The sequence below is a fragment of the Festucalex cinctus genome, chromosome 2, assembly GCF_051991245.1.
Source record: "Festucalex cinctus isolate MCC-2025b chromosome 2, RoL_Fcin_1.0, whole genome shotgun sequence".
In the NCBI taxonomy this organism is placed as follows: domain Eukaryota; kingdom Metazoa; phylum Chordata; class Actinopteri; order Syngnathiformes; family Syngnathidae; genus Festucalex; species Festucalex cinctus.
Window position 1 is genome coordinate 33517555 of NC_135412.1, and position 27147 is coordinate 33544701.

A 27147-nucleotide genomic window follows, 5' to 3' on the forward strand; every position below is an offset into this window, starting at 1 on the left:
TTGGCTTTGCCTTCCTTTTATTGTACATGCATGCAGTTTTATTGTAAAGGCAATTGGGTGGAGGAATCAAAATTTCACGTTTTTAGCATCGAAAGATCTATGCATATATGAAATTTTACAAAACTTTTTTAATAAAGCTGTTTTTGACATGAGGTACATGTTATAAATATAGATTTGTATCTATTGTACACTTTCTTTACAGAAAATATTTCATGATCCATAGAACATGTACTTTACTCCTTTGAAATGTATATACAACATACATTCATGAGTTTACATTATAAAAACAACTGACAAAAATGACAATCCAATTTTGTGTGCTGCATCTTAAACATTGAAAATTATCCAAATTATATTTCAGCAATCTATTGTTATATTAGTGTCAAACTGATGATACAATTTGTTAGCATTCCCACAATTCCTTACCTATTACAACACAGACAAAAAAAAAAAAAAGACAGAATACATAATGTGACTGGAAGCAAAAGCTGCTGTTCCCTTACAACCCAAGGGCAAAGGTAACTTTTGAGGCAAGGAAATGTCATATTTTCAAGTTTTTCAGTTGTCCATTAACCCAGGGATATGATTTCAGGCCAGGCTGAATAAGGAATATAAATTAATCAGTGTCATTGTTGATACCAGACAATAAAGCAAACAGTTTAAAGATAAATAGATTCCAATTGGTAGATAAACATGCCGAACGTCAGCCCATAAGAATAAGTAAACATTTGTAGAAAACTGTTTAAATCATTGCCACGGTGACCCCAAATTCACTCCTCTGTGGGCTATAACGTTGATGGACAGAGACTTGTTTCTGTGCACTTTTACAAACAAACGATGTCTGCTCATTTTTGTAAATTTTATGATATGATTTGGTAACGTAGTAAGTTACCACTGTCTGTTTAAAGATATATCACTGTTCTTAACCAGCAGCATAAAAATAAAAATAAATCACATTCTGAGTTTCTCTTGGATTTAAAATCTATGCATCCCAATTTTTTCTTCTAACCTGCAAAGTTCGACACATTATTATATATCTTAAATTAGCATCAACAACACGACTAATCTGAAGGTTTGTGATGCTAGGTATTTTCTGTCATGGTCTGGACTTATTTTGGATGATGTAATAGGATTCCAGATTGAACAAAATGGCCACAAAAAAATTATAAATCATTTATTTCATGTGAAATATGAAATCTGTCAAAAAATTAAGATGTTAAGTAAAAAGTACACTACTGTATAGGTATTTGATTTTAACAGAGAAGTTGTTTGGCACGTTCAAAAATGTGTCCCTTGGCAAGTTATGTTACTACTTGTTTCACATCTGGGACAGGAAGAATTAAAGGGACATGAAGTTTTACGAAATGGCTCACTTCGAACAAACAGAATTACAAAGTGTTTCCTGATACAAAAAAAGATAAACCAGCACCTACTTTTGATTTCATTTGCCATAAGTATGACAAGAAGTCAGATAATAGACATTGAGACCAGATGAGGCGAACAAGGCATTGCTGAGATCTGAGTCAAGATTGACCACAATACAACAACACGACAATTCTCAAAATATTCAGGGAGGGCAGACAACCAAAAATGTTTTGCATGTCAGTGTAAATTATACAGTGTCATGATTTTAGCGGTCAGCATTATTCTTCTACAATTTTCTCTTTTTAGTTTTATTTTCCTGCCATTCAACAAAGAAATGTATTCAAAGCTCAAAGGAATGTCGATGCAACGTTGACTCTTCAATGTATGGAAGAAGAAGCAGCGTGTTGCCCCGCAAAGCCTTCATTGATTAGCAAAGAGCTGAACTGCAGTATCTTGGATCTGACACGATCAATGTCAAGTTGAGACTGCTGAAATGGAACAGGTTCAGATGTGACAGATTTAGGCACACCTCGTCCAATTGCCTGATCGATACAACTGAATACCCATAGAGCTTTGTTCTGATATTGACCAAGTAGAAGCTGGAATCCAACCAGTTAAAAGCTACGACTAGTACATTGCCAAAAAGAAACCGATCCGAGCTACCTGAGACAGTGTTTGTATAATATCATTCAAATCAATAGGTTTCTTGCTTCGAAATAGACGACAGATTCCAGAATAATAGGGTGGAGGGTTTGAATGGTTTGCTACCGGAAACAAAAGAGTACTTCATATTTTATTAGGGTATTAGCGTTGTCCTATAATTCCAGTTTGAGGATGATTGTTTGAGACTTGTAACTGGTAGAGTGTTGAAATGTTTCAGATTCTGGCTCTCACATACTGTACAGTACTCATTTCTTAAAAATCCTGCAAAATAAATTCAGAGATTTGTTCTAAATACATGATACATATTTGAAGATAATTGCTGAAAACGTGCAGACTGAAAACTATTTAGTGCTCAACTGTAGAGATATAGCTGCTATTATAAACAGTTTAGTTTTCCTGATTATTTTGGGCAAGGCAACCAGTGACACGCCTCTGACCTGACACTGATCGCCACTCCCCTCGCCTTAATCCACATCAGCCGTTACATGGTGCACGTGCGACGTGCAGTTAGCTAGCAAGCAATACCTACATCCACAAAATACATCCTCATTGTCACAGTGTGGAAACACACCCCATGACAACCAGGTGAAATATATTCCAGCCTCCAGAGGCTTCAAGCGGATATATTTTCACGGCTCATGTAGTTATGTGTTAGCATAAGAAGGTCGTAATACTGGTATTTGATGGACAGTTGAACGGGGCGTGGTTTCAGCGAATTCAGTGGACAAGTGCAGACAAGGCTTATTTTTTTACGATTTTGAAGTCTCATTTTATAAACAGTACTTGGCTTTTTTTTATTTTTTTGGCCGGATTGTTACGAACATTCGTCTCTGTGGTGTGACAATTTATAAAACGCTCACTTTACATGCAGGGACTTAAAAGATGACAAGTTAAACGTTGCAACATATGTAAGGTTGTCGCTTTGACATAGACCAGCAATTCCAGTTTGAAAACAAATGACTGCCTCCCTTGAACAATGCCTGGAAAAGATCGTTTAAAAACAATTGCGTACTTGTTTTAACTTGAAAGCTCAGCTGTGAAGCACTGTCTAAAACAGGGGTGGGCAAACTCGGTCCTCGAGTGTCCTGGTCCTGCTGGTTTAGGATGTTTCACAGCTGGTATATGATCAGCTCATCAGCCAGCTCTGCATAAGCCTGATGATCCTGTTGATTGGAATCAGCTTGTGTTGGAAGAGGGAAACCTCCAAAACCTGCAGGACTCCGGCCCTCGAGGATCAAGTTTGCCTAATTCTGGTCTAAAAGCTTGAATAGGACCAAATCCATTGTAGTCCCTTGACAGGAGACCAAATAAACCAAGGCCACAATTATTCACATACAACATCAATTAAATGTCCAACATGTTGAATTAATATCATAACAAATGTGTTTCTTGATCCTGTGTGGCAACATATGGCTCCAAAAGGCATAAAAGAGTCACTTGGGTTTTTTCTTTTCTTTTTTCTTTTTCTCAGTATCGGAACCCTCAGTGATGCAACTTTTGTATAAGGCTTTTTGGACATAAACAATATAAAAATATTCTGAATATCATATTGATCTTCAATTTTGATTAGTCCCATGATTGAGTGAGACAAAATAAAGTTGTTCTGTACAAGAAGCTTATTCCACTTGTGAGGGTTGTGTGTCAAGTAACATTTTTGTTTACCTTATATAGTCATTTCATTGCCAGCCATCAAATGATCACAGTACGTACGTCACATGCGCATTTGAACACACAAGTCCTGCGCCAACTCCTTTAACCAATGTCCTCATCTGTCCTTCGTCACATGAGCCCGCCCAGTACTTAGAGTCAGTCTTTCAGAGCGGGGTCGAAGGGGTCAGTTTGTAGAGCGCCCTGTCCTGTTGCTTCGTGGAAAGCGGTGGACTTTGAGGTGTTTTGACAGGTGATCGCTGCGTGCAAACTTCTTCTCACAGACAATACACTGGTATGGTTTTACTCCAGAGTGGGAGCGCCGGTGTCGGGACAGCTCATCAGATCGGGAGAACCTGCCAGAACAGGATTTAGGACATATTAGTGCAATTATATACTCCAATCATAATGATCTCATCTCAATTGACTCCCTAAATTACTTAGTCAGTGTGAAATGTGAGCATCTGTTTTACACAAAACTTTGTTGGATGGATTTAAGCATTCTGGGTTGCTGTCATAGGTAGATGAAGATAAACTACTTGTAAATGATAATTAAATGATTTTTAAGAAACGAACACACACCCACTGTACAATAACTTTTAGTGTTACACTCCAGTACGACTAAGGTGCTTTCCGTGTGTAACTCATCGCAAAGTGTTTTTATTTTTTTTATTGCTAACTTCCCTTTTAAGTGAAATTGGATTGTTTCCTGCAGCAAACCTGATGACCCGTTACGTCACAAATTTGCTCTAAGGTTCCAAATAACATGAAAGCAAATTTTATATGACGGTAATCTGAGCATGATGCTGATTCTATACATGTGAATTGGGCTGCATCCGTTCTGAGGAGATGGCCCATATTTAGCTCCAACACATGAGCGCCACAAATCTTCGTCTATTCCTGGCCTGCCCGGCCTCTGGTCTCCATGGGCTTGCCACAGTGCGAATATCATGACAGGGGATCCTTAAGTGGATGATAGCGGAGCGGCCGCACATTTCAGCACACACCTTTTGCGTGCGTCCCTCTATGTATTAGTAAAGCCAAGGTCTGAGTAATCTGTAACATGAGTTGATCCTCCGCGGCTTCCCTATTTTTCTCCCATGGCGATAATTCGGAGTGGTCACTCAGTTATTTCAAGCCATTGCCACCTTAGATATGAATTGCATAACCTATTCTATTCATCATCTTAATGTCCCCACATTAAAGAGTGGATAGCTGGCAGAGTTCATAATGTACTATTAAAAACGGAAATGCAAGATCAGAAAGTCAAACAATTTATTGGCACTATGATTAATGTTTTCTGGTTTCGAGTTACTTATGATGCATCTGAGCTGACTTTATCGTTGGCGCTGATACAGAATCATTTGACACTTTTGAAGCAAGTGCAGCAGTGTAATTCACTGAAACATAGTTTGGATTTCGACCAAAACAGGCCTGCAAAGTTGTATAAAACCTCAGCCATCAAGATTTCAGTTTTGCGAGCATCAAAGGATGAACTCTGGATACGTTTGGATTTTTACTATATGCTTCGTCAATAAGGGTAAGAGACCAATGAGAGTACAGTATAATATTATTATTAATAATAATAATAATAATAATAATAATAATAATAATAATAATAATAATAATAATTCTAACCTGAAATCTGACTCTAGCGTCACCATACATTTTGACACTTTTCACCACAGGCTGATTATTTTGTATTTGACAATCTTTAAGATAATTCTCATATAAAGACACCATAAATAATGATTGATACTAGATGACGCTAATGTTTCTGTTTAGGGCGTGCTTTTACGAACTGCACACAGTACACAATGCTCAGTTGTCCTCATTGATTGACTGGTAATTTATCAATCAATGTTGCAGTGATCAACACCAAAGATTGACAATGCAATTTTTTTGATGTCACAAATGAAAATATCCAATCAGCTTTCACTTTGCATTGTAGGATTCAGGTTTTTGTAATAAAGCTTTAGTTTTCTCGTTACATAATTCAAATTTTTGGGGGAAATGATTGTTATGCGTAAGATAATTTTCAAGGCACAAAAACTTATTTTGGTCACGTTTCAGTTTTGTTTGAGTTGGGTTTTTGTTTTATTTTGGTGAGAGGGTTTTGTTGTCTGGTGGGCTGGTGTTTTTCCCCTGTCTCGTTCGATCTGAGTATATCCACCTGTGTGTTTCTAATTAGTCCCTCTGCCCACTGTGTGTCCCAGCTGTTTATTGTTAGTGTTCGTTAGTGTTGGTATTTAGGGAGTGGGGTTGTTTCACGCGTTGTGGGAGCATTGTTGTATTGTTATATAGCACCTTGTCTTGTCTTGTCTTGTCTTGTCTTGTCTTGTCTTGTCTTGTCTTGTCTTGTCTTGTCTTGTCTTGTCTTGTCTTGTCTTGTGTTACTGTTAGTCAGGTTATTCCACGTTCGGTCAGGTTAGTTTAGTCTGGTTAAGCTTTCTCCATGTCGGTTCAAGTTCTCCGTGTCTGGTCAGATTCTCCACATTAACTCAAGCCATCCACGCCAAGACATCCACGCCAAGACATCCCATTATGCCATGTCTCCACGCCACGCCATGTCGCCACGCCATACCAAGTCTGCCCACCTTCGTCCTCCCAAGTCTGCGCCGTCATGCCACATCAGTCCACGTACAGTCTGGTCAATAAAGTTCTTCTCATTCCTGTCATTCCTCTTCATGCCTGGTTTCTCCGCTTTTGGGTCCACCCATCATACCCCATCCATCCATCCATTTTCTCGACCGCCTATTCCTCACAAGGGTCACGGGGGATGCTGGCGCCTATCTCAGCTGGCTCTGGGCAGTAAGCGGGGGACACCCTGGACTGGTTGCCAGCCAATCGCAGCCCATCACACCCCATACATGACAATTTTAAAGGACTGACTGAAGATAATTGACTGTGTTGTAAATGCTTTTATTGGATTGTAAAGTTTTTATATGCTGTCACTTGCGTTACTGCCAATGTTTATTTATCTTGATGGTGTAGTAATACCAGGCATAGGGGCAAGTATTTATTTATTTATTTTTAATTAATATTAGTTATTGTACAATTTACAAGATTTTATGACGGGGTCTTTTAGTTCTTGATGATGAGCCTTTAACATTTTTAAGTGTTAATATGCAGTAGATTGTAAAAAGACATAACTAGCGAAACTTTCAGAGCTGAACATAATCTAAATAGTGAAATGATGATAATCTGGTTTTGTGACAACAAGAGAAAATAATTAGCCTACTCCACTAGTGACAAAACCTAGCGAATGGAGAACCTTTTGACATAAGATAAAACCCAATGATCTTAATTCAGGGAACAAATGGTGAAACCACATATGAGCTCCATGTAGACTATCTGTGCTTCAAGCTGGGTCATGCCTCAATCATAAGAACATATCACCCTACTTGATATGACATGCGTATACAGTAGCTAGCATGATAAAGTATGTGCGCTGCAACTGACTGGCAAGTGCAACCAGTACAGAAAGCAGTTTGCTGGGATAGACCCCAGCTCCCCGCGACCCTGAACAGGCTGAGCAATATAGAAAATGGATGCATGGATATTAACTCGCAATTTTGTTTGGGCAGATCACGTAGCCGTCTGTGTCCAACCCCTTGCTTTTTAACAGCCCCACAACAAATCGTGTGAAGTTTTGCCACCTCTATACCGCATGTTCCATGTGCAGCATGCAAGGTTACACTGTTCAAAACTGAGGGTGGCTAGAGGGCATTTGAGTCCATTCGCCGTAGGGCTAGCATGGCGTGACTGCAGTCGTGCACATAGCATACATATCAAGAGTGTGGGAAGCACATATTCACAGGTTTTGTGGTAGCTCTCAGTATGGTAATAGAGAATGGCGGGACCATCGTTTTAAAGATACACAGACACGCACACGCACACACACGCCCTAAAAATTGGCCGTGATATGACTGTGATAGAGCCTATAGTCAAATATTAATCAATTAAGTCCAAACTTTGTTACTTTCATGGATGCAAAACAGAATGGCATGTAATTGCATGAAATGTACTTAAAATTAATGACATATTTATGTGAATCAGAGTAAAAAGATTTTACATATTTAGCTACTTTTATGGATTACATCTTGCCATTTGTTTGCTGTTGAAGCACAAAGACAACTACTACTCTCAGCAAAGCTAGTACCAATAATTAAAATTTGAAAATGTAACATCCATCATCCAAAATGTGATCAAGTCTAAACATTAAATGAGAAGCAAAGAAAAAAGTGAAATGCAACGACAGGACTCTTCACAGAACTGCAAAAAAAAACAAAAAACCTGAAGCTCTCAGCTAAACCTCTTCACATTCAAATTCAAAAACAAAATCTTTGCAACCAACAGATTCATATTAATCAATGTAAGCAATCACAGACAACCTTGGTGACCACGGGGTTCCTCAGGGCTCAGTATTTGGTCCAGTTCTGTTCACCATATATTTCTTGCGCCATTTCAGCCATACAATTGACTAAATAATGTTTTGTTTAGATCTGATTTAAAAAATAAAGAGTAAAAAATAAGATAAAATATCACCTCGATTTTGGAAGTCCTCCAACTTGCTACACCTAAATTAACAAGAAGAAGGGTTGCTGCTTGGCCAAAAACATCACTCGATTTACACTGTCGTTCCTCACCTTGAAACAATGATAAACATTCAACTGCAAAGGAGAAACCTATTTTCAATCTCTGAACATTTTGACAGTCTAACTTGTACCTGTATAAGAACAACATCCAAAAAAATATGAGTTATTTCTCTCGATTATTGTAACTCCCTGGTCACCAGTTTCCATCACATTTGCTTGCCTAACAACATCACTTGAGAATTTGTCTTTGAACAATGTGTACAGGTCACAATCAGACTCTCACGTGGATCATCGTCATGTCAACAAAGTTGTTCTCATTCTCCAGTTTGCATTCATCTAAAGGTGTCACAATCCAAAGATAAATCAGTCGGTGTGACCGCCTGGCAACAGCCGTGACAAAGAATGCATCAGCTGACAAGCCGCTGATCAGGTGACGGCTTGTCAAGTGTGTACGCAGACTTGAATGTTATGACATTAAACTGTTTCAGTCATCGAACATGACCGTAAATACGAGTCTTTATGCAGGTCAGAGCTGAACACAACTGCAGTTACGTACCCCGCCTGTGTTCAACTTCAATGTTTACATGGGACTGCTCCTCAGCTACTACATCTTTTCCAGATGATAACATACGTAAAGCATGAAGGAAGCACAGGGATAAAATGAGTAGAAATATGTGGCAGAGAGAAAATATGACTCTCTGCAAGTTATATGTAGGAGCCTGGACAATGAAATACGACTCTTCCCTACTCCTCACACATGGATCTATTCTGAAGTTACTCTTACGAGGACGTCCCAGGTCACCTCTAGATCCTGGCGGGGGGTGAAGAGCAGGAAGGGAGAGCTATATATTACGTTGTAATGCTGATGTCATATCAAGGATCTAATAGTGCAGTTGTTGCCAGGAAAAGAGCCTAAAATTAAGGGGGAATAATACAAAACTGGAAAGTTAGTATGTCTCTTCAGTATGAATGAAGCTGCTCCACTCTTCACCGCATCTTACATTTGTTTTCAGTTATTATTATTATTATTATTATTATTATTATTATTATTATTATTTTACTGTTGTAAGAGAGTTGAGAATGTAGTAGTGTTACTTAAACATTACCAGTACAGTTAATAAAGTTGTTGTTCAACTGCTCTTTATGATTGTTTCCATTTCCATTTCTCCCTTGACAATGATGTTTGAACAAATTAACACATTCACTGCCAGCCCAGCAAAAAATGCATTATTTGACATCTTTTTCCGTCAATGGCAGTCAATGACTTAAGATGAGATGTAACCAAAATTGATGGATTTTTAAGCAACATTTGCCTTAAAAAAAAAATGAAAAAAGGAGGCTGCAATATAAAAACAAAATATATTGGCACATTGTGTTTAACACATTCACTGCCAGCCCAGCAAAAATGCATTATTTGACATCTTTTTCCGTCAATGGCAGTCAATGAGTTAATGATCAGCTTCTCACAACTAATTGTTTCCGACCTTAGACGTCCCACAGTATAATCGAGAAATGATACAATTATGTAATAACTTCCTGTTTGCATGTCACTGTCGCAGAAGAAGAGAGAAACAAGAACGGGATAAGAGGAGAATACTGTTCCCATCTGCATGTACTACTCGTGTGAATGTTCCAAATGGAAAAGTTTACATTGCATTTATACACGTGTTCAGACCTCGTAAGACCTCATAAAGTTGCTCCAACCCTATGTTACATAACATGTTTAGACATGAGGCAGCTACCATAGTCAACACAGTCATTGGGAAGGAAACAGTTTAAATAGCTGAAAACACTTGCTCGTCTGAACTCTTGTCTTAAATGGGCCAAGACACAACTTGAGCAAAAACCACATGTGGGGGAGGTGCAAGGTGAAAGTTGGCGTTTGGAAAAGATGGCTTGCTTTTACTTGGATGCAGTCGAAATGTTAAAGAGGAGATCTAACTTTTTGCTGCTTTGTATACTTTGTGCAACCTGGCTGACTGGAAAATTTGTATGTACGTCATGAGCTAAAAACTTTGAACTTGATTCCGTAATAACCGTGTGTATGTGTATGTAGGAAGAATTCACAGACAGTGAGCAAACAAGTGCAATAACTAGCAGGGGGCAAAGTCTGCATTCAACTAACTTCAAAGGAAACTCTAATCTAATCTGAGATTTTACCATAGTACAAAAACACACAGATAGTGGCGACACAGAACCAGCTCACATCAACACAGTTTCAAACATTTTTTTTAAAAAATATTTTGTCTCCTGAATTGACATATAATGTTGCAATTTCTGCTGCTTGTCAAACAATATCATGATTCAGTCTTCTTATCCACTTCATCATAAAGTGTCCTTGCATATAATTGTTTTCAATATAAATTATCTGCTGTGAAAACTGTGCCAAACCAAATAATATGGATGACTCACTGCAGTGATGCTTAACGGGATGACAAGCCAAAAGTCATAATATCATTAAGATTATGATTATTATTCTGTGGAATGCAGAGTGATTTTGAAATAATAGTGAAGTAGTAATAATAGTAGTAAAATAAAGCGTCACTGTGTCACGTGGTGTGCTTTGTTATAGATATACAGTGCTTAACTTATTTTTTATACTTGTAAGACAGCAGGTCAAAAAGTAAGATTAATGAGGAGGCGCATCGGCAACACAAATCACATTTATATTCCTTTGTCATTCTAGTCATGTATAGGAATGTTTTACAGGTGTCAAAGTAATAACTCTGACTAACTAACTTTATACTTACATAGCAGTTAAAGAACTCAAATGGAATTCAGAGATTTGTTTCTAAATGCATTGGACATGTTAAGAGATAGTGTAATTGTTGAAAATGTGTAGTGACTTAGAACTACAGTACAACTATAGCGTACAGTGGAAGATAAGTTTAACAACAGACTCAAGATTTAACAAACACCACTTTGTACCCCTTTTAGTTGTCAAAGTCTGTTAGTCCCCGAATTGGCCACCGTTGTTTATTGGCGCTCTGGTGCAATCAACAGACAAGAGACCTGTACATGTATATACGTATTTCTGGGTTGCGCCACCATTGTCAAAGATATACTGTACAGTATAGTAGGCCTATAGAAGGACTAGAGCAGGCTAACAGATGTGCTGACGTGGCAGCCATGTTGGCAGGGGCAAAAAGCTAATGGAAAGCATGGACATTAGTTTTGCAATGCTAGAATGCAGTTCAAAAGGGGCATGTCAAATCTCCCTCTTCATATTCATGGGTATTGTTTTATGGAGCGAGTTCTCATCATGTAGTATGTGTATACATCTATCAACACTTTTGATTTTTCGTACAGAATAAGGTTGTTTTTTTTAACAGCATCAATTTTTGAGCCGGGCATGGTTTCATGCATTCAGTCGACACGCCAACAGCATTGGAGCGCACCAGCAAGGAAGGGGTTGATTTTTCACCATTTTGAAGCCTCATTTTATATACCATTACTTGGTATTTGTTTTTTAAGATTCAAACACTCTTCAAGTTTTCTTCTCTCACTTAAAGGATATGTTAATAATGATTCACATAACTGCATTTTTTTTTTTTTTTTTTTTGGTTTTTAAGTTTTGTCTGTACCATGGTAACAATTTGACCCTGGAGGTGTTTCCATTTGAGTTATTTTCTTTGGGAAGTACAGTTTTATGTGCACTATAGGTATGTTATGTGAGTTTGAATCTTTATTTTTGGTAAATAAAAATTGAAGTACAAGAGCATCGATGATAAAGATTCAATTACAAAAACAAACAAAAAAAACCCACATAAGCATTCAGTAGACTATGTCCAAGATATGTGCCATATATACTCATTTTCTTTCATACTATTCACAAGCTATCCTTGTTCATGTTGTATATTATTAAATCTTTAGGGTCCAATGTTTATGTAATGTAAACACTAGGGATAGACCGATTATCGGCTGGGCCGATTATCGGCGCTGATATTTAGCATTTTGAGAAATATCGGCATCGGCCATTTTGACGAATCATATGGCCGATAATAGATCCATTTTTTTTTTTAAGTGTTAACTTCAGGAAACTAATTTAAATGTAAATGTTTTAAAAAAGTTTTTATTTTCATTTTTGTCGACTCTGGGAACTCTCTGCACCTTCTGTTTTTGGTTGAAATTAAAACTGAGATAAGTAAAAATTTAATACTTTGGATATTTTTAAATTTTGGAAGACTTTTATTTCGTGTAGAAAAAAACCCCCTTAAAAATATTTTACTAACCCTAAAAGTTGCTCAATAAACATATGCTTTAAAAAAAAAAAAAAAAAAAAAAAGATAAGAGCTGGAGTTTGTATTTTTTCAAAATTTTGATGTCCCTTTTTAGTGAAAATGAATATCGGCTCCAAATATCGGTTATCGGCATCCTTCACTACTAATAATTGGTATCGATATCGGGCCCGAAAAAACCTTATCGGTCTATCTCTAACACCAGATTAAGATCATGTCTCTATCTCTATGATTGGTCTTGGACCAATCACGGCCCTGCAATGTTACTTGAAGGTCAGAAATGGACCTACTGTGCCACAATTTGGGAGCCTATGTAAGTAATAATGTGTTTTTCTCACCTCCATCCACAACCAGGCCATGTGCATGCGAAAGGCTTTTCTCCAGTGTGCCTCCTCAGATGAGCTTTAAGGTGGCTGCTTTTGGTGTACATCTTATTACAGCCCGGAAAAGAGCACTTGTGCATTTTAATAAGGTCTGCCACTGCACTCTTCTGGTACCTCTGACCTCCAGCGAGGGCGCCTGTTGTTGATCCGCTACCTAACCCGCCTTCCTCAAGCCCGGTGGGTTTGGCAGCAATGGGCACCGGTGCGATCCGCACAAATTTGGAGGCATTTTTGTTTGCAAATGCAATGTTCGCCGGGGAAAGCAGCTGAGGCACCAAGGCGAAGGTTTGGCCCTGGATGTTGACCAGGAGCTGGGCGATCTTGATGTCCGATGGACCCTGTGTCGGTTGAGGCTTCTGCAAGTGAGCTTCTTGCGTTTGAGCGTCTGATACGGTGCAAGACTGAGGCTCTTGTTTGATCTGGATGGGCTGGATTTGTAAGATGACCGGCACAGTGGGAGCAGCACTGCTGTTTTCTCCTGAGGCTGATGGAGAGCCACAATCTTCCTGTTTGATTCCATCCACTCCACTGAAAGTGGAACTGGAACTTATACAGCTCACATCGACTGTTGATGAACTGTCCATTTTCGATGCATTTCGCGTCTGTTTGGTCTCTCTGTGGGAGGACAGTGGAGAATGCGCCACGGGTACAGTCTGATCTGAGTTCTGTAAAACCTCTCTAGCTATCGTCTTTGCGCTTTCAGCCTCAGAGAACTCTGCCGTTGGTGACATTGCCTCATCACTTCCTTCGTCTTCCTTCTCCATCGCTATCACCATGTTCTCTTCCAAGAACTCCTCAATCTCTTCCAGAGTGGGTTGAAAGAGGAGCGCCGTAGGATCCTGCAGCTCATCCAGAAAAATGGGGAACTCGCAATAATCCTCTTTGGGTTGGTTTTGGAGGAGACCCATCCGCTGATCCCTCTTCGACTCCCAAGCGAGGCCCATGGGTAAAAGTGGGGCGGTGGAAGATGAAGAAGGTGGTGAGGAGAGCAAGCTGCTGTTGCTGATGTTGAAGCTTATTGAGTTGGTCATTTCCTGTGAGAGGAGGAGGTCCAGCAGGCTGTCCTGACTCTCACCTCCAGAAGAGCTCTTGCTCTCATAGCTGGAGCTCACGTGAGCGTGGGATTTGGGCGACGAGGACTCCGGGCTGGAGCAGATCGAAGATCGAGGGCTTGAGGAGATGCTGACGTCATCCTCGGAGAGCCCCGGTGAAGAGGATGCCCCTTGGTAGGGGTGGTAGACGCACGCGTCGGTCACCATGACGCCTCGGGACACCCGCTCGCTGGCATCGCAGCAACGGTTACTGTGGTCACACGTCGATAAGCTAGTACAGTACAGGAAGGTTTCCTCACCAAGCGGTAAGTGATCCACCATTCCTGTGAGGATGAATGGCAGCTGGACTCTGCTCTGCACTCAAGATCAAGTTTGGAGACTGGGCTAAATATTAATGAAAAAGGATTTCATCCTCCTGTGGAAAACAAAACAATCGGAATCATCAGTTAGAGCAAGGATATCCTTTTTGGAAACACATCTTTATTAGAAAATAGCCTACATGTTGCCATTTACTGTAAAGTTGAATCATAGTTGCTTTAAAATGATCTGTTGACACTGATTACTGATCTAGCATCACTCTGTTTGTCAACGTCAACTTTGAAGTTAATGTTCTACAAGTGTCCTGCAAGCTTCACAGAAATGTGGAAGCCAGCAAACTGAGAGACTGAACATCACGACTGTTTGGCCTCTGTGCAGCGCCTGCATGAAAGAAGTGCAGTGTGTGTGTATGTATATAGCAGCTGGTGTGGCGTACACTGACCATGTGGAATCAGGAGTTCCCATTTGCCAGCCTGCCTCTAAGTGAGGGAGCCACATGGCTTAAGGGGAAAAAAATAAAATCAGTGGATACAGAAACGATAGCATCTTTGCTCCATTTTCATGGCACTAATCACAACACGGTTGCAAATGAGAATGATTTTCAACATGTCTTATTATTCAAATGCCCTATAAATAGAACCGTAGCGGTTTGATATTTTAAAGCAATAAAAAGTTGCATATGTAGGACAAGTTGAAATGAGTGGGGATGCACGCCATCTAGTGTTGGGGTGAGCAAATCTCACTTTACAAAGTTAATAGTGCAGTTGTGCCAAAATGCGTTTTTTTTTAACGTATTTAACATAATGAGCACGTATATTACGAATATTGACACATTTGCATTACGTACAGTAAATGCTGATGCCCTGATTGAGTCTATAAAATAAGGCATTTTTTTCTGAAAATGATCGAAAGGCTTTATGAAGAGAGTGAAGGTAAAAAAATAAGGAAAGAAATAAAGAAATAAAAACAAGATCACTTGTTGATGCAAACATGCAGGGCAAGCTGAGCGTGGAGTAATTTGCCCTATAGTAACCTCTGCCTTGCTGAAAGTACTGTATCCAAACAACTACAGACATGGATGACACAAAACGAAAACTACGCATACGGTCACGATTTTGACAGTTTACAGTATAGTAAAAGAGTAAAACACCCTTCTTGCATCTCTAAGTGTTGGGTTCTGTTTTTGTTTATGTGTAGGCTAGTCATAGAAGACTCCGAGATCACTCTGCGGCAAATCAACATCACGTACACGATTACACGATGCACTGCACAATGTGTGTGTAGCCTATATGCGTGTGCATTCTCTCACCTCTGTGCGTGTGAAAAACGAGGTTTTAATTCTCCTGAATGCAATGCGTTCTCTTCCAAATGTTCCTTCGTGCATAATGGTGAGATAGCTCCGCGGGAGGGTGCGTGGCGCATTTCTCTCTCTCTCTCTCTCTCTCTCTCTCTCTCTCTCTCTCTGTGTACACGCATGCACACACATGCTCGCACTCCCTCTCTCGCTTTCTCATTGGGCTCTGCAGTTTAGTCACATGATCTCTTCTGGCGGTGTTGTGGGTTCGGCTTGAGAGGGCTCGCCTGTTCCGTGCGTTTTCATTGGCTATCTGCTTATAAAAGGAGGCCGTCGTGAGGGAATGGCGTCAATGGAGTGAGAGAGGCTGGGTCATGTGCAGAACACAAACATGAACCTGACACTCTCTGTTGTTGTTTTGTCCCCATTTGCTTAAAAAAAAAAAAAAAAAAAAAAAAAAAAAGACTTGCCCTCAATCCGATCATGTGTGCAGACCGCATGAGATGAATGGAAGGAAATAAAAGTAGGGCTATTTGGAAATTGGGTCCCAAAACTTCATTTAAATAAATAAATTAAAAAAAATAAATGCTAGTACAGAAAATGTCAGCTAACGTTTTAGCATGCATGGTTAATTGCCCATGGAGGTGAAAGGAGATGTTTGTTTTATATAGTAAAACATACCCTTCCCTAACCTTACCTTGCCTTATAGCATTTATATATTATTGCTCAAAGACTATAAATCGATGTATTAGTCATCCATCCATCTTTTTATACCACTTGTTTTCATTTACAAAGAGTCTATCCCAAATGACCAAGAGGTAGGGTATGAATCTGCATGTTTTTGGAATGCGGGAGGAAACCAGGAGTAAACATAAATAACATGAATGTAAACATGAACTGTCAAACTATAATATTGAGTGCAAGCTGTTCTACCTTTTAATATAGTAGCAAGCTGTGGGCCAAAACAAAGAATAAATGCCTGGCAATAGCAGTAGGACATAGCTGAAGCCCTAAGGTCACCCCATGGTGAACAAGTCGCAGAGTTTGTTTACATGGTGTCTAATGACATCAGTAATGGAACTTTTGCTTCAACTGACAAGAGATAGACTTCCTCAAAACACCTGAGGTCACTTCACTGGCTCCTACTTAGTTTGATTTGCTGCCACAACTTAAATTACAGTATATGAGACCTTTTTCAGTGGCCTTGGGTTTGGCTTTCCCTTCCCTTTACTTTAAGTTAGTTTTGTATCATTCTTTTGAGATTTGCCCGCTGCCATGACCGCACTGCAGTTGATGTAATTGGTAATACTTGTCCTCTTCATTAAAAAGCGCCAACATGTCTAAGGTAACTCTGCCAATGACAACATTTCAGCGTTTGTAATTGCTGCTGCAAATCAGACGACCATGGCTCATTTCTTCTCGTACAGAAGCCCTACCAAGACACTTTTACCAAAATGTCTCAAAAACAGGGCGGAGTTCATTGCACCCGAAGTCAGCACTCTGTGATAACTTTGTAAAGTTACTTTGTAAACCTTAGTAGTCATTCAGATTTATCTTTTAGTAATTTATTGGGGCCTCTGGATTGGCACCGGGGTGGTGGTCCCCCTTTTTAAGAAGGGGGACTGGACGGTGTGTTCCAACTATAGAGGGATCACAACTCCTCAGCCTCCCTGGTAAGGTCTATTCAGGGGTGCTGGTCCCTCGGGAAGTCGAATCTCGGATTCAGGAGGAGCAGTGTGTTTTTCGTCCTGGCCGTGGAACAGTGGACCAGCTCTACACCCTCGGCAGGGTCCTCGAGGGTGCGTGGGAGTTCGCTCAACCAGTCCACATGTGTTTTGTGGATTTGGAGAAGGTGTTCGACCGTGTTCCTCGGGGAGTCCTGTGGGGGGTTCTTTGGGAGTACGGGGTACCGGCCCCCCTGATACGGGATGTTCGGTCCCTGTACGACCGTTGCCAGAGTCTGGTCCGCATTGTAAGTAAGTCGGATTCGTTTCCAGTTAGGGTTGGACTCCGCCAAGGTTGCCCTTTGTCACCGATTCTGTTCATAATTTTTATGGACAGAATTTCTAGACGCAGACGAGGCGTTGAGGGGTTCCGGTTTGGTGGCCTCAGCATTGCATCTCTGCTTTTTGCAGATGATGTGGTGCTGTTGGCTTCATCAAGCCGGGATCTCCAACTCTCACTGGAGCGGTTCGCAGCCGAGTGTGAAGCGGTTGGGATGAGGATCAGCACCTCCAAATCCGAGACCATGGTCCTCTCCGGGTCGGGGATGAGATCCTGCCCCAAGTGGAGGAGTTCAAGTATCTTGGGGTCTTGTTCACGAGTGAGGGCAGGATGAAGCGGGAGATCGACAGGCGGTTTGGTGCAGTGTCTGCAGTGATGCGGACTCTGTATCGGTCCGTCGTGGTGAAGAAACAGTTGAGCCAAAGGCAAAGCTCTCAATTTATCGGTCGATCTACGTTCCGACCCTCACCTATGGTCACGAGCTGTGGGTCGTGACTGAAAGAACAAGATCCCTGATACAAGCGGCCAAAATGAGTTTCCTCTGCAGGGTGTCTCCCTTAGAGATAGGGTGAGCTCGGTCATCCGGGAGGGACTCAGGGTCGAGCCGCTGCTCCTCCGCATTGAGAGGAGCCAGCTGAGGTGGCTCGGATGCCTCCTGGACGTCTCCCTGGGGAGGTGTTCCGGGCATGTCCTACTGGCGGGAGGCCCCGGGGATGACCCAGGACACTCTGGAGAGACTATGCCTCTTGGCTGGCCTGGGAACGTCTTGGGATCCCGCCGGCGGAGCTGGTTGAAGTGGCTGGGGAGAGGGAGGTCCGGGTTTCCCTCCTAAAGCTGCTGCCCCCGCGACCCGACCTCAGGTAAACGGTAGTAAATGGATGGATGGATGGATGGATGGATGGATGGATGGACGTTCAGCTTGTTTAGCAGTTAAAGTTTTCTGGATATGTTCACAACAAAGCAACCAAATTGTACTCACAAATGCGAACAACGCTACCATTGCATAGTTTTCCATCCATGTACTTTAAACTCTTGGCTCCTTCCATCTGCTGAATCTTGTCAAACAAAACAGAAAAACTGTTGAAATTCATGGTTGACCTGAATATAAATCAAGATGACACAAGTAAGTCTTTATTTTCGAAACATGTCAGATTAAAATGTTTCCATATCAAAAGTCCGTTTGCAGTTGCACTAATGAAGACTTTGCTCGAGAGGCCAAGCTTAAGAAACTAAAGTTGACGAACAATGACCAAACCAATCAGATCAATCATTTACTTGCGTGTGTATTATTACAATGTTTTCGGTAGTATACAACCACACTGTACAATAACTAGCATACTGTTCAATGAATTACTTTCAGATAATGTCAATGAACTTTTCATTAGTTCTTCCAAAGATTCAATGCAGTAAATATGCTGTTCGCAGGAGGTAAAGGACAGATTCTGCAGTGAATGGTGAGAATCTTCCAGTAAGGATGCCACCACTAAAGGGATTTGTACTATAATTCCCTACAATATGGGTGGGAAAGGACTACTTTTATCTAACAGAAGCTATACAATTCACTTAAATTCCAATTGTTTCTTGGGCACCAAGATGCCACCATATGGGGCCAAAGCAATATACTGCTTTGGTCAGGGCACCCAAAGAGCAATTAACTGAGTTAATTATTATTTTTTTAATTGTGTCCCCCCCCCCCCCCCAAATAACCGAGGATAGGCTAAAAAAAAAAAAAATCTCAATATGAATATGAACATTCAAAGGTTCTTAAAGGTACCTTAACACACATGATGAACCCACCCTTATTATTTATTTATTTATTTATTTACTTTTTTTAAATTTGCAAAAATGCATTTGTCAACCTAGTTTTCAATCTTAATCTATGAGGAATTTAGTCCTTGTTAGAGTGTGTCGTATTGGATTCCATTACAGAGAACAGATGCAACAATTCTCAACACAGCTTTCTTGCTGGATCCAATTGGTTCGTGTGTTCGTACTAAATGATGTGTCCAGTGAGCGCATATTACTAGCCACACGTATAGTGCCAAGAGGTAAACAGAGGTTCTTGTTACTGCCCAACAAATGAATTAATACCAGATGGTGCGTTCACACTCGCAAATACCAACAAATAGCCATATTATGTAAGGCCCACATGGACTTAATGAATCAAAATGATTAAGTCCCTCTGGTGGTTCTTACAACCGGCCAAAAGTTAAATGGGAAAAATGTGGGCATCTTAGGTGCATTTTTGTCAAGGCTAAAATGATCATGAACACAAAAAGAGTTCTGACAGGAGTGCTGTGATTCAGGATATTGGTAATAGAAGTATTTGTACAACTTCTGACCACAAAAATGAAAGAGTAATAATCCATTTGAGGCTGATTTTATACTGCACAGTTGTATGTAAGCCGTGTATAACCTGTTTTATTGAGTGTCTCACCAAATACGCATCTTCCTGACTCATGCCATTCAAACTTGTCATGTAAAATCGCCCTCTGACTTCTCTGTTTGTCTTGTCTGAATTTGTCAAAGATTGGGAAAACTACTTTGTACATCAATTTACCCAATTCATAGTATTGATCAACAGCCTGTATCTGCGACACAATATAATAAGAACCAGCACAGTACAGTGATAACCACAGGAATACATTTGGACAATAATTAACCCCTACAAACATTAGCAGGGCCCGTTGCCACAGTCATAAAAAGCCACAATGTAACCTATGAGACATTTTCAGAATTTATTAGATGAGAATGCAATGAATGCTTCAATTATTTAATTAATCTTTCAACCCGTTGACACAATGGAATAAAATCAACATACCGGTAATTAAAGGAGCTACTGAACAAGTTTTTAATCCGAATTTGAGTTGATTTCTTACTAAGTTATATATTTTTCAAGTTCATTCTTCTTCTTCTTCTTCTTCTTATTATTATTATTACTATTAATAATAATAATAATAATTCCTTCTCTTACATCTTCAAAGGTGTAAGCAAATATTGTAATCAATTGTAATGATTGAATGAATGTTTTATTTTGAACACGTTAAAATAAAAGTGCAAAATATACCGTGCCAAAATATACAGAACAATTTAAAACAAAAAATTGTTTCAATGTCACTTTTATCGCAAATGGTCTAATTCTACGACTGTGCAATTGCAGCAAACTGTAGCCTACGTCAACTTCAGTTTACACATGAGCTGAGGTGCAAATGATTGAGCCTTTTCTACCAACAAGCAAACGTTGTTGTAGAAGTGTTGTTAAGACCCTGAGTTGGCAGCAGAATTCAAAGCAGGTCGACCGCAGACTGTGAAGTAACCAGAAGGGGACGGTGGGATTTATGGCTCTGGACTTTGCGGGAAAAACGTGAAACACACCGTGACACACAAAACCACCATGTGTGAGCTCCAGGCTGTCAAGAGCAGCAGGCACCCACAGTACACGTTCAGTGCACACATGTACAGCAACATTGTGTAAAGCGAGTGTACTGTGGCTACTGCTGCAATATTGAAGAAACCACATCATTTTCCCATGAACATACCGCACCACATTTCCTTACATAGAGGTACAGGTGGTCAGAGGACCCAAAAATAATACTCAGAATAGAGTACCGTACTGTACTAAAAATTATACCGTAACTTAAGTAAAAACTAGAAATAGTTACTTGAAAAAGAATTATTAAGTGAAAATGATAACTTTGTATGTGTAACTTCTAATTAATTATTATTTTTCAAATCTGAACATGACTATCAGATCGACACAATTGAATTCAGGCAAATTCACCCACAATGGTCATCCAAAAACAAACAAACAATTTCTTTATTTACACGGGTGAAACAGCACAAGCTAAGTATGGTGTTCTGAATCACGTCATTGTTTTTGCCATACTTCACATAAATGAGTTAACTTTGAATACTTTCCTATTGTGTGGGCAGGGCCACAAACTTGGTGCACAGTCATGTAACTGCCTGGCGCCATTTGATTGATGAAACGGAGTCAAACAACACTAGTTGTCACTTTGGATGGGTGAAAGAGTTACATAACAGTGTCCCAGGTAGACGTCTTTCTGACGAGCCAAAATAAATAATTGCATAAGCAAAAAAAAAGTAAAAAAAAAAAAATGTAGCATGCATGTTGGTTAATGTAGCAGATTAATAGTAGCATTTCCTCTAAGAGAAGTACTAACTGAAAATAACATTTTCAAAGACTTCGGAGTACACAGAGAGACTTTTTTTTTTTTTTTTAAAGAGTAAAAGGAGAGCCTAAGCCTAAAAGACAAAAAGAGAGTCGCCATAAAGACTAAGGGGAGTATTTTCATGCCCAGTGCAAGTATAGCGCAATGCACAGTCTAAAAGGCAAGGCAATGCAAGGCAAGGCAAGTTTATTTGTATAGCACATTTCATACACAAGGCAACACAATGTGCTTTACACAAGGAAAGACAACACATAAGCATCAAGAAACAGTAGTTAACATTCAGAGGAAGAAAAATAAATGAAAATTGGTTACAAAATTGACTAAAAAGAACATATAATAACAATCTTAAAACATTATTCAACAAACTTTAAAACATTTAACAAAAGGAAGTTTAAAATAATAATAATAAAAAAAAACACTTAATTAAAGCTGTTTAAAAATCCCTAATCAAAGGTATCTGAAAAAAGCAAAGTTTTTAACCTGGATTTAAAAGCATTTACACTCGGGGCTGACTTCACTTCTGTTGGCAGCCTATTCCATCTGTGTGCAGCATAATAGCTAAATGCAGCTTCACCATGTTTGCTTCGAACTCTGGGTTCCACTAGTTGGCCCAAGTCTGTGGATCTCAGAGCCCTGCTGGGCTTGTACTCAATCAGCATTTCTTGGATATATTCAGGACCCAAACCATTTAGTGATTTATAGACGAGTAGCAGAACTTTAAAATCGATTCTACAGCTGACAGGGAGCCAGTGTAAATCCTTACGTACTGGAGTAATATGTTCTGATCTTTTTGTTTTGGTCAGAACTCGAGCTGCAGCGTTCTGAATGAGCTGCAATTGTCTCATGTTCTTTTGAGAGAGTCCAGTCAGAAGACCGTTACAGTAATCTAGTCTGCTGGAGATAAAAGCATGGATAAGCTTCTCTTGGTCTGCTTGAAGCATACAGTCCTTCAGTCTGGATATGTTTTTCAGCTGGTAAAAGGCTGTTTTAGTGATGAATTTAATATGATTGCTGAAGGTCAGATCTGAGTCTATTAGTACCCCAAGATTTCGAACTTGGTCTTTAGTTTCTAAAGACAGTGACTCAAGCTGTTTTTTTAACAGCAATCCTCTTTTCTTTATTGCCGAAAACAATGAGCTCCGTTTTGTTTTCGTTCAGCTGAAGGAAATTTTGGTTCATCCAGTTGTTAACTTGCTCTAGAGAATGACACAATGCGTTAATAGAACTGCTGTCATTTGGGGACATCGATAAATACAGTTGTGTGTCATCTGCATAACTATGATAGTCAACATCGGTGTTCTGAAGCATTTGACCCAAAGGTAACATATACAGACTGAACAACAGGGGTCCAAGGACTGACCCTTGAGGGACCCCACATGTCATGGCCTTTCGATCAGATTCAAAATTTCCAATGGTCACAAAGTAACTCCTTTCCTCCAAATAGGACCTGAACCATTTAAGGACGCATTGGTGGATTTTGCATTCTTTTGGTATTATCCTAGACAAGCACAAGGAGAAATGTGCATTCGCACCTATGTGGGACTGAACACCGATGATTCCCGGCCAATCGATGCACCAACCCCTTTCCCTTTTTTGGGTCGTGTTAGGGTTAAATATCTACGGAGCCCCTAAGGTGACATGGTAGAAAAAAACAAACAAACTTTGCGTTCCCTCGCAAACTTGTTTGCGTTCCCTCGCAATCTTTGCGTTCCCTCGCAATCTTTGCGTTCCATCGCAATCTTTGCGTTCCCTCGCAAAACATTTTGCGTTCCCTCGCAAAACATTTTGCGTTTCCTCGCAATCTTTGCGAGGGAACGCAATCTTTGCGTTCGAACGCAAAGTTGTTTTGCGAGGGAACGCAAAGTTGTTTTTCTCGCTTACCATGTCACCTTAGCTGCGTCGTAAACACTTCCGGGTCATCTTCCATGTGAACAGCTTAGTTTTGCGCTAAATTGTGACTTTCAGTGGTTTCATGAAAACTAGTAATTATGTTTTATGGAACAAGGAAAGATTTATATGACATTTAAAATGAAACTTCATAAATCGTTCAATGTTTTCTTTTTAGGAAAGTACAACATCTATTGGGTGGCACGGTGATTGAGTGGTTAGCACGTCCGCCTCCCAGTTCTGAGGACTCCGGTTCGAGTCCAGGCTCCGGCCTTCCTGGGTGGAGTTTGCATGTTCTCCCCGTGCCTGCGTGGGTCTTCTCCGGGTACTCCGGTCTCCTCCCACATTCCAAAGACATGCATGGCAGGTTAATTGGGTGCGCCGAATTGTCCCCGGTGTGCTTGTGAGTGTGGATGGTTGTTCGTCTCTGTGTGCCCTGTGATTGGCTGGCAACCAGTCCAGGGTGTCCCCGCCTACTGCCCGAAATCTGCTGAGATAGGCTCCAGCGCCCCCTGCGACCCTTGTGAGGAATAAGCGGTCAAGAAGATGGATGGATAGTTTCGAGCACGTATGTAGGAAAAAAAATGGGGAAAAACACTTATGAATGTGTTTGGGCTAAAGAAAATGGACCACCACATTTTTGGGCCACCATGTTAAATTCAGCACAAAGAAAGGTCATTCACTTTCTAAATAATAGTCCGACTCCTATCTATTCATCCTCAACTTCAAAACAAAAGAGCTCGGCCGCCAACACAAACACCCTCACCCGCCCTGTGCTTTAAAGATCTCAGACAGCTTAGATGGCTTTTAGTTACTCTCACACATCTCATCCTATTTGGTGGATTAAGTCTGCTTGCATTTTGCCTAGATATGCTCGCAACTCGCACTCAAGAGTGCATATACTGCAATCATCTAGAGCAGGGCTGAATGGGGAAACTTTCATGTTCAAAAGGCCCACATTTGATTCTTTTTTTTGTTTTTTTGTTTTTTTTTATGGACAGTTGGGTAATCATTTGTAGCTCAGGTAAAAAAAAAAAAGTTGAAATGCATTCACAAATAGGTTAAATCATTTATTTTAATAATGATGTTCTATGTTAGTTAATTAATAATTTAGCAAATACTTTGTTCCATCCATCCATTTTCTGAACCGCTTGCTCCTCACAAGGGTAACGGGGTGCTGGAGCCTATCCCAGATGGCGGGGTACACCCTGAACTGGTTGCCGGCCAATCGCAGGGCACACCACACAGACACGAACAACCATCCACACTCACAAGCACACCTAGGGACAATTCGGAGAGCCCAATTAACCTGCCATGCATGTCTTTGGAACGTGGGAGGAGACTGGAGTACCCGGAGAAGACCCACGCAGGCACGGTGAGAACATGCAAACTCCACCCAGGAAGGGCAAAGCCTGGACTCGATCTTGCGTCCTCAGTAATGGGAGGCGGACGTGCTAACCAGTCAGCCGCCGTGCCGCCCACTACATAACACTTGGTCGTAATTTGGCACATTTAAAAAAATTCAAATATTCAAATCCCTTTGAAATGTCCAGCAGAAGCAAACGTCAAATGTTTGTCAAATGTTGTGTACTCACACTTAACTGATGATGTGCGACAGAAGAGCAACTTTACTGGAATATAAGTGTAAAAACAAAACATTACAGTACATTTTGAAATGTAAAATGAATTAAAGGCATACTCACCCTCGACACTCATTCTCCGTCATTGACAGCTATATACATTAAAGATCAATTGTAACTGGGCTGGCAGTGAATGTGTGACAATAACTTTGTCCTTGGGAGGTGCGTCTCTCTTCACATAATGACTAAATGCATTTCACTCTGGCATACAGCAGCAGATGTGCGGGCAACTTTCTTATGTCACAAGTTGAATATCCACTTTTAGGGCCTTCATGACATTTTTTAAGTCTTTTGTTTGCTATTGGTCGACAACTTCAGTAAGTAAACACAACACTGTATGAAAAAAAAAATCGTACCGGTACTTTGTTTGTACATAGCCCTGTATTTTACATTAAACGTTCCTAACCCAACAGTACAGAAATCTGTGTAGCTCCAGTGGAATTAAAAAGAAAAAAAAAAGATTAAAATTTTATTGTATAAAATATAGTTCTGAATTATTTTCTCAGCCCTCTGCATATCAATCAGGCCCGCCTTACCACTGGGAATGAAAAAATCCTGGAGCCGTGCCTTCTCTCATTGACGCAACAGCAGATGGGCCAAGGCCACAACTGAATCAGCCACCTTTAATGCTACAGAACACTCTGAATCAAGTTTACTAATGGATAGACCTTACGACCTAACTAGTATAACTATGAAACATGGAAAATATCATAACTTTTAGCACATATAACATAAACAAGTACTGTTAATTGATGTAAGCCTCCATATGCTGTGTTTGGAGCACCATTCTGTTTCTTATTTTCCCAGCCTGGTACTTAGACATGCATGTTGTCATGACAGTAAAACATGTGTTCTTTAGTCCAAAGTAACAGTGAAGGAAGATTGAAGCAACACAGCTTTGAAAGTGAATACTGCATAATGAAAAGCGGGTGCAGGTTTGTTTGAAGGTTAAAGAGTAAGCCAATGACAGGTTAATGACCCCTAACTACATGACATGATGACGCACATTTTAAATGTAACAGAGTTCAGTATTTCAAACCCTACTCACTTTGATTTGGTTCACTGATTTCTTTGTATTTTTATTGTTTTAATTTCAACTGTTTGTGCTTTGTTCATCAACAGAGATTAGACTAGAGACTCTACTAGACTACTAGACTAGACAGATTAACTCATTTAAATCCTTCATGCATCTGTGGGCCTATTTACTAGTAGTCCCAATTTCATTTGTTTAACCTATTAAAGCATGACAGGCCAAGGTTCAACACATTTGGAAAATCAATTCTGTCACCAACAAATCATGTGGGGTGCGTACAAATTTTTTTTTTGGTCCATTTAGTATACTTTATATTATATTTATATTAATCATTCATTAATATTTCAAATATTTTTCTTAATTAAAATAATTGTAATCAAAAAAGTTTTTTTTTCTTTTTAGTATAATAATAATAATAATAACAATAATAATAATAATAATAATAATAATAATAATAATAATATTTTTTAACTTAATTAATTATTTTCTTAATTAAATAACTCATTCCACATACCTCCATCCATCCCTCCATCCCTCCATCCATCCATCCATCCATCCATCCATCCATCAATGAATACATATATACTGTACACACAAATTAAGACACTAAAAGGACACAGGAATTTGTGAATCACTGACTTATGATTTGATGAGCAACTTTATGATTTGAGGAGCATTTTTTTTTTGCAGGTTAATCCCAATGACCTGAAGCAAGGATATTATTAAAACTATAAAAATATGACGAATGATTCCATTCAGAAAATATGTCATAGTTAGTGAATGAATCAGTTATACTGATCGTCATGAGTGACGTATGTGCAGCTCATTTATG

General features: G+C 39.8%; 1 protein-coding gene across 4 annotated transcripts; it reads right to left on the reverse strand.

Moving 5' to 3' along the window:
* klf15 (Kruppel like factor 15) lies at window positions 1-25538 on the reverse strand. Of its 4 annotated transcripts, XM_077514755.1 has the most exons (4): window positions 15574-15830; window positions 14707-14764; window positions 12850-14361; window positions 1-4031 (listed from the first exon to the last, which is right to left on the reverse strand). In XM_077514755.1, exons 3-4 carry the CDS (start codon window positions 14265-14267, stop codon window positions 3863-3865), a joined length of 1587 nt encoding a protein of 528 aa, XP_077370881.1. In that variant the 5' UTR covers window positions 14268-14361; window positions 14707-14764; window positions 15574-15830; the 3' UTR covers window positions 1-3862. The 4 variants fall into 4 exon arrangements, with proteins under 4 accessions (XP_077370881.1, XP_077370882.1, XP_077370880.1 ...); XM_077514756.1 differs by lacking the exons at window positions 14707-14764; window positions 15574-15830 and adding an exon at window positions 25346-25538; XM_077514754.1 differs by lacking the exon at window positions 14707-14764.
* Between the last annotated feature and the right edge of the window lie 1609 nt (window positions 25539-27147).